This window comes from Abramis brama, assembly GCF_963993115.1.
Source record: "Abramis brama genome assembly, chromosome: 6".
Lineage (NCBI taxonomy): Eukaryota > Metazoa > Chordata > Actinopteri > Cypriniformes > Leuciscidae > Abramis > Abramis brama.
This window is the reverse complement of record NC_139968.1, coordinates 29,075,107-29,083,845: the sequence shown is the minus strand read 5'-3', so window position 1 is coordinate 29,083,845 and position 8,739 is coordinate 29,075,107. Positions and strand designations below refer to the sequence as shown.

Below are 8,739 nucleotides of genomic sequence, written 5' to 3'. Positions count from 1 at the left end.
ATGTGCAAGCACATGGCCATTTGTTTGGGCCATGTGCTTGTGTTTTCTCGTTCTCTTGCCCCGCCCCCTTGTTATCCTCGTTTAGTCATCATTGCTTTACCCTTGTCACCTGTTTCCCTCATTAGTTTCTCCCTATTTAATCCCCTTGTGTTTTGCTGTCCTGTGCTGGTTCATTGTTATTCATTGTGTGAGTATTCCGTGATACTTTACCTGAGTGAAAACCTTCCTGTGAGTTTTTGTGAAGAACTCTGCCTTGTAAAGTCCTGATCTTGTTGCTGTTAGTTATTTGTCTAGTCAGCTGTCTAGTGTAGTTTGTCTTTGTTTTTGCCCACCAGCCTTGTTTTACCCCATCGTGGGTTTTGTTTTCCCATTTTTGTCTTAATAAAACCGTGTTAATGTCTGCACACTGCCTGCGTTTGGGTTCTCTCCTGCTTCCACATAATAGACTGAACATTTGTCTGGGGAGTCTGCTATATATTTCTACTGCACCTGTTTTCACCTCATTGATTATGCTGATGCATTTAAATCACATGTAAACTGCCACTTAAAGCTCCTTTCATTGGTGTCAATAGACTTAAATACTATAATTTGTGATTTATTAAAAAAAACAGCAACAACAACAAAAAAACAGTAAACAAAAACTCTGCTAAATAGGCTAACTAGGTTAAACTAAAATGTACAATATTGATTTTTTTTTTTTTTTTCGCCGCTAACTGAAATTTAAATACATATCCAGAAACTGGTTGACAAATGCAAAAAGCATTAAATATCATGAGGTGTTTAGCAGGAGTTGATTTGGGAGCATGTCGCCAGTCCCTTAAAATAATATATTGTGCTCTAATAAGATCGGCAATAGACTATGGCAGTATGGCATATTGCACTGCATCCAAAACACAACTCGTAAAACTACAGACAATTCAATCACAAGCTATGCAAATTTGTTGTTGAGCATTTAGATCCTCCCCAATATCAGCAGTGCAAGTACAGATGGGTGTAATGCCTCAAGTAATTTGTAGGCTCAAGTTAAAGATGAGGTATTTCATAAGCATAAAGGGACACTCGGACAGTCACCCAGTTAAAATGGTGTTGGAGGACTGTTGGGAATATGGACACAAAAAGTTATCAACTTTTGGATGGAAGGCCAATGAGGAAGCCCGGAGAATGGGATTAAGTGATTTCAATGTTGCCCCTACTGTGGCAAGGTCAGCAAATCCTCCTTGGCTTTTCCTAATGCCTTTGATTGATATCCAATTGCTTAAAGAAAAGCATAACGATACAAATGGATTAGAAAATGTATGTATACAGCAATACATAGATCAAACTTATTATAGTGCAGTCCAAATATACACTGATGGTTCAAAAGTCCCGGAATTTGGGAAAACAGCAGTAGCGGTATATATTCCACTTTTTAACATTAGAATGTCAAAAAGAACCTCAGATAATATTTCGGTATTAACTGCAGAAATAATAGCAATATGTAGCACTTCAGTGGATAGAAGAAATACAACCAACAAAGGGCAGTGATTTGTACAGATTCTTTATCAGCTCTAAATAGCTTGGAAAGTGGAGCATCATCAGCAAGGCAAGACATGATAAACGGAGTAATGCAGAGTCTTTACAGAACAAGACAGTATGGACTTCTGGTAAATCTTGTATGGGTTCCATCGCATATGGGTGTGAAAGGAAACGAGGAGGCTGACAATCTGGCTAAACAGGCATTAAATCATTCACAAATTGACATTGAAGTGGCATTAAGTAAAACAGAAATTAGAGTGATAATAGCGAAACAAATACAGGAAATTTGGCAGAAGGAATGGAATGAAGGAACAAAATGTAGACATTTTTACTGCATTCAAGAAAAAGTTGGTTCAAAGAGAAGAAGATTCTCCAGTCCAGTTGGTGGCGGTAATGCACCGAAAGTTGGTTTGCCAACCGTCATAAAACACCAAACGAAGAAGAAGAACCGCAAACATAGCGAGCACGCCGGAGTTATGTTTTGGACCATTTTACACCTTCATCATGACTATAAGTTTGCGTGTGCATTCATTCGCAGCCTTTTGTTTTGTGTAAATGTAAGTTGTAATGTTGTGTTTATTTTGTGTAGGCCTAACGTATCTATATCTGATTTATCTCATATAACAACAATAGGTTATTGTAATAAAATATTGTGAATTATTTGGGTTTAGTTGCCATAGTCGCGTTGCTCCAGAAATAGCGCGTCCACAACATGAGTCATTCTGAATGGCACGTAACTTAGTTAAAGTTCACTTGTGTATTCGCTTAATTTTGTGCAGATATAATTTATAATATTATGTTTATATGTTTATATTTTGTATCTGATTAATCTCATAAAGGATACGTTTCTTTGAGTTAAATAACGCGATCCAGATTAACGGCATTCATTTCACGCGCAGCTCAAACAGCAATGCAAGGTGAGCAACATCTCATTCATTTGGTGAGGAACATAACAGTTAGCGTTTTGTGCTGTATATTTGTTTCAGGACAGTTAGCCTATATCTTCATTTGACTGTTCTAATATAAGGGATGCCCTCTAATTTTACTGTCATCTTCCTCAGGGATGATTTAAGTTGTGTTCAGTTCTATAAGTTTTCTGGTCTAGTAATACTAGGCTATTACCTTTCTCAGACCAAGGGGGATTATAAGTGCTGTTGCTAATGTTCAAGTTTTTCATATGTAGTTTACCAGATAGATTATGTAGGCTTAATAGGCTAAGCCTACCCATATAGATTTTTATTTAAAACTTATTTTATGTTGCTTAATGTTTCACATGCAACAGGTGAGCCAGTGCACAATTTTTTTTATGTATTTTAAATTTCTGTGCATAATTTTTTTTAAACTACATAAATTCCATTATCTGTACCATATCCCAACTGTTACAATAAAACATCAATTGAGCAATATAACATGCATTTTTATTCAATATATAAGCAATATTTGGCTTTTTATGTTAAAGACACTATTGATACAGTGAGAATTTGACATTATCAGTTAATCGATCGATAAGGTCAGTCAACTAATGATTAATGAATTAATCGATAATTTGCATCCCTAGTAGTTTGTCTGTATCAGACTAGCAGTAAGCTAGATCAACATTAGAATAACATACAGATCATATTCTAACATTTTATCATTGTTGAACTATATATCATTGATTAGTTTTATGTAAATGTGCTCACCTGACCGCAGTACATGTAGCGGTCGAAGTCTCGGACGTGGAGCTCTCGTTTATATACTGTCTATATACTGTGTACTGAGCTCTCGGCATCTCGAAAACACCGCACTGATATTGATTCTCGTTTTAGTTCTCCTTTTTTATCCAAAGTCTGCTTGCCATGGTCCATAATGTTTGAACGAAACAACAACAGCGTGCAAATAGAAATTGTGTTGTCCACGTCTGTCGCCTTGGTTACTATCAAAGGCTATTATTATGTGTACTATTACTATGGCAGCACGAGCGGAAACCAGGGACAACGCGGATATGACGCCATTGACGGCGACAAAATGGAAATAAAGAAACGGGACGTGTCTTCGAATTAAATTACAAATTTCTCCTGGTTTGAAAGTTGTTGGAAACAGTCGGGGATAATGTACACACAAAAAAAACATAGTTATAGTGATATTTGCTATTTGCTATTTTTAAAGCAAAAAAGTTACATATTGTGCCTTGAAGTGTTATATTTTCTGTACATTTATTTCTGAATTGGTTTATTCTTACATTTATTCTTTCTTTTTCTGCGAATTCTTTTAATTCTGATTATGAATTATATTTTTTCTATATCACTTTGTCCATATGTTTATGTTGAAGATAAAATAATGTTAAAACAGAATTAATTAAACAAATTCAGTAACTTTACATTTTTCTGAATGGATAAATAAATATGGTACATAAATGCTTATAATGTGTGAATGAGTAAAAATGTCCATTTTACTTCTGATTTTATTTTCGGTTTCAGGTCTGCTCCACCTACCACCTTCAGTGAAGCTCCTCCCACAACAATTCGTCAAGAAATGCTGGAATAGTCTACAATAGTAGACTAGAAATGCTGGAATAGTCTACAGTCTACAAGCGAAGAAGATTTTGTGAAAGAACAGTGAGAACATGAGTGATCCAGAATCCTGCGAAATCAAATCTGAAGATACTGAAGAACAAAGAGGTTGGTTTTTATTCTTGATTATTTGTTTAGTGGTTGTGGGATGAAATAACAGTAGCAAATAATAAAACTAGGTACAAAATAGAGCCTCAAAGTAATCTTTTTTGTTTTCAACAATGAAATTGGCTTTTATGAGGGAAATTATATATGAGCTGTTTATTTACATTTCTTTTATTTCTGGTTCAGATTTTTTTTGCAACAGTGTTTGTAAAATATTGAACACGTTTTCAACCCTGGCCAATCAGAGAACAAGGAGGGGCTTTGTAGAAAGTATTGGCATAGATGAGCTACAATAATGTACAGTTTAATCACATTGCTCATAATCCCTTGTGGAGAGGGAATTGCTGGGTCTAACATTATTATGAAATATCATATAGCCAGCACTAGTCAGTAATGAAGGTTAGTGGATGCAGTGAGTCAGCTCGTTTACAGAGATTTCCTGATCTCATCAGCATAAGTGTCATTTCCATGCATACATGCTAATCATTTCCATGCATAAATGCTAATCCAATCAGCCTGACAGTATCACCCATACCTTTACATTATCATAGCTTCAAGTGTAAGTTGCAGGTAAAATCTTTCAGGAAGATAATGCAATGTGTTTATTAAACATAAAGATAAGAACCGCCCATCATTGTTTTTTTATACCAAAATGCTGATATAATTTGAAAAGTTGGCACTTTTAACAGTGGTTTTAACCGCTCCCGCTCCCTTCCACTAGATGGGGCGTGACGTCATAAGAGGAACTCACTAGTAGAGTTACCGTATGATTGCAGCTATATTCGCCTTGCATAACTTCAGAAAAGTTGGTTGTATGTTTTATTTGATAAAAAAAATTATGGATAAAATAACTCAACTGTAAACATACTCGTGTGTGCTGACTTCAAGGGGACCGTGATCCTGCCTGAAATGAGAATAAGCTATTCGCAAAACAAACGGGTTCAGGCACGACAGATCAGCCGGTCGCAGGTCGAGCTGTTCCACTAAACAAAACGCGTTCACCTCACGGCAGCACACACTCTCCACTGCTGATAGACCACACAAACACAGTGATGGGGACATCGATCTCTCTTTTTCTTTTCTGACAATAAACATCGCTAATTAAATCGTGAGAAATTGATAACGCGTGGATTGAGGAAGGGTATTACATGACGTTTGAGGCGTCGATGAGACTAGCTATTGATGCCTGTGCAGTGTGTGCATCTCTAACGTTGCAGCTCTGATTTGGACTGACTTACTGTAAGTAAATAATGTATTCAGTTCAGTCGTTGTCCCTCCTTGCTATTCTACATGACGGCAATATTTTGAAAAGACTTGCTTGTTCTGTTATATTATCCGGGTTAAGTTTGCACCAGACTACATGTAGCTCCAACGTTACTCACCAGGACACCTGGCCAACTCACTCATTCTTCTCACACCAAGCATTAATAACTCTTTGAGTGCCATGGCTTCCCTCTCTCACGCCTGACTGGTTAAAAATTGTAGGGCTGTGGTCCATAAAGAATTTGATGGTTTCCCACATCCTCAGTCGTTCTCCAAATAGCCATAATACAGTAGGAATCTAGCGGAGTATGGGTTGCGAGTTCCTCTTGTGACGTCATCACCCAGTAACTGAAAAAACACGCTACCTTCGAAGAAACCCCAATAAATGTTATTTTAACGCATTTTAAGACAGAAATAATTAAATACAGTATATACATATAGAGCACTTTAATTTAGACATTAATTGGCTGTGGTGGTTAACCTGCAACTTACACTTTAACTTGGGACAATGACACTGTTTTGCGTACAGGAGGTGCATACAAACAAAAGGTAGCCTGGGAAAACCCAGACAAACTTCCTGCAAATTTAAATTTGCTCTGCAAGTAGTCTGGCAAAAAGCCCATTCAAGCCGATTTCTAATCCGTCCAAATCGAGGGACCAATCAGAAACGTTGAGGCGGGTTTTACACGATGACGATCACTCTGATTGGTTTTAGGTCTATCCAATTGGGCCCAGAGGCATTTGAAGCGCACCAACTTTTAAATGCATTATTAGATTCAAATTGCAAATGCATGAGGACAGTCTCCATGAAAGACCGACTGGCAGATGAACGTGCTACTACATTTCTCTCCGAAACGGTAAGAAATTAAATTAGATTTAATAGAGGATTTTAACTGTGACAAGATGATTGACAGGGCAGTTTAAGTGACAGGATGTACGCGACAGATCCGTCCGATAAAGATGACGAAGTAGTTGCCTACTTTTTTGCTACACATTCAAAAGTAAATACCTTTTCTTCACAAAAAGAGTACATACTTTTATGGCGTAGTGTAACTTAGGCGAATTGGGACGTAGCATATGGCTTTACACGATGACGATCGCTCTGATTGGTTTTAGGTCTATCCAATTGCGCCCAGAGGCATTTGAGCGACGTCCGTTGGTGACGCCCCTTTGGAAATGAGTTATTAATTAAGCTTTGCCAGACCATAATTCAGTTACTACTGAGAATGGTCTGGTTTTAACCAGGCTAGACAAAAGGTTAATGTCAGACATGTGGGTTGAATCTAATCATCTATGCCTCAATGTAAAACACAAGGTACAGAGCTTTCTCAGTTTATATACTATTGTATTGAAACCTAATTTAAACATTTAATAAATTTGTAATACAACAATGCATAACATTTGACAAAGAACACTATGCAAACATATTAGTTTTATATCGTTTGAAACTGCTACAGCAGTGGGGAAGATGCATGTGCATTCATTTGCATTATTTAAATGTTTTGTATTTTTCCTAAAACCCACACCATAGAGATATTGATGTGGGCATGTCTGCATGCGAGCATTTCAGCGAGCTTAAACATATCATCCTTTTACAGCAGATTTAGTTCACAAACCAATATGATTTTCATTTACACTTAACAGAATCATTTAAAAGAATCAGTTTAGTCACGAGTATCAGAGTATGTGAAAATTTCTTCAGTTCAAAATAACGAAAAATTATACATTAAGAAATGTAGTATGATATTGTGCTTTGGAATGTAGTAAAGTAAAAATTCCTCAGAATAAAAATACTTGAATATTTGAATTTCTATTACACCCAATGAACAAAATAATGAACTTTTGAAGTAGCATTATATTACCCCTTTAAAAAAATCAAGGCAGTCATAATTTTGCATATAAGTTGTCTTATCTCTTCACATTTCTTTGATGAATAAAACTTTTTTAAATTTCATTTTAGACCTGATGGAGGAAATTAAGGAGAGTGCAGAACTGAGTGAAGTGGAGGAGAAACATCATATCAAAACTGAAGGAAAATCGTTGCGTTGCTCACAGACTGAAAGTAAATTTGTACTGAGAAATGCCAGCAACAATTTCACTTGTCCTCACTGTGGAAAAAGCTTCAAATACAAACAAGGTCTTGAACGTCACATGAGAATTCATACTGGTGAGAAGCCGTACTCATGTGATCAGTGCGAGAAGAGTTTCATCAGAAAATATAACCTTAATAGACACATGACAGTCCACACTGGAGAGAAGCCGTACTCATGTGATCAGTGTGGGAGGAGTTTCACACAAAAGTCAGTCTTAAATGAACACCTGAAAATCCACACTGGAGAGAAGCTGAAGACATGTGATCAGTGTGGGAAGAGTTTCACACTAAAAACAAACTTTACGAGTCACATGAAAAACCACACTGAAGATAAACCAAACACTTGTCATCAATGTGGGAAGAGTTTTTCACAACTAGGATACCTTAAATATCACATGAGAATCCACACTGGAGAGAAGCCGTTCACATGTGATCAGTGTGGGAAGAGTTTCATATTCGCATGTTCATTTAAATTACATCTACGTTCTCATTCTGGAGAAAGACCATTTAAGTGTGATCAGTGCAGTAAAAAATTTCTTTCGGCAGGTTCCCTGAATAAGCACATGATCGTTCATTCAGAGGTGAAGCCTCACGTGTGTTCTTTGTGCGGAAAAGGATTTTCATGGCTAAATGGTTTAAAAGAACACCAGAAAAGACACAGCGGTGTGAAGAATTATGTGTGCTATGTTTGTGGAAAGGACTATTTTACAGAGGGTGAACTGAAGCAGCACCAGAAGAGAAGCTGCACACAATAAAGACTCCTTAAGGATCACATGAAAATCCACACCGGAGAGAAGCCAAACACATGCTATCAGTGCAGGAAGAGTTTCAGAAGTGTTCGAGCTTTGAAATTACATCTGTGTTCTCATTCTGGAGAAAGAAAGAAGCACAAGAAAGTTGACACAAAGGGGAAGCTTTACACGTGTTCTGCATGTGAAAAAAGTTTTACACGACTGAGCGCTTTAAGTACACCAGAAAACACATACCAGTGCGAAAGCAGTGTGAAAGACATTTGATAAACCGAAAAAAACTGAGAATTCACATTGGAGAAAAACCTTTCGAGTGTTCACACTGTGACAAAGATGTTCAGATTTTTTGTCAGCTATGATATAAATTGAATCATTATACATTATGATTTTTGCATTGTCCTTTGTTTCCCCAAATTTCTTTTAATGCATATGTGACTTTTTCTTTTACTCTTTTATGAAAAAA

The 8,739-nt window shown here is 36.8% G+C and overlaps 1 protein-coding gene across 3 annotated transcripts; it reads left to right on the top strand.

Annotated features, from left to right (window-relative positions):
* The first annotated feature begins 1,947 nt into the window (after positions 1-1,947).
* On the top strand, positions 1,948-8,547 carry LOC311085660 (uncharacterized protein). Of its 3 annotated transcripts, XM_084118226.1 has the most exons (4): positions 1,948-2,072; positions 2,355-2,432; positions 3,975-4,175; positions 7,396-8,547. In XM_084118226.1, exons 3-4 carry the CDS (start codon positions 4,121-4,123, stop codon positions 8,280-8,282), a joined length of 942 nt encoding a protein of 313 aa, XP_083974352.1. In that variant the 5' UTR covers positions 1,948-2,072; positions 2,355-2,432; positions 3,975-4,120; the 3' UTR covers positions 8,283-8,547. The 3 variants fall into 3 exon arrangements, with proteins under 3 accessions (XP_083974352.1, XP_083974353.1, XP_083974354.1); XM_084118227.1 differs by lacking the exon at positions 2,355-2,432 and having other exon boundaries at positions 1,952-2,072; XM_084118228.1 differs by lacking the exons at positions 1,948-2,072; positions 2,355-2,432; positions 3,975-4,175 and adding an exon at positions 6,478-6,750.
* Positions 8,548-8,739: the final 192 nt, after the last annotated feature.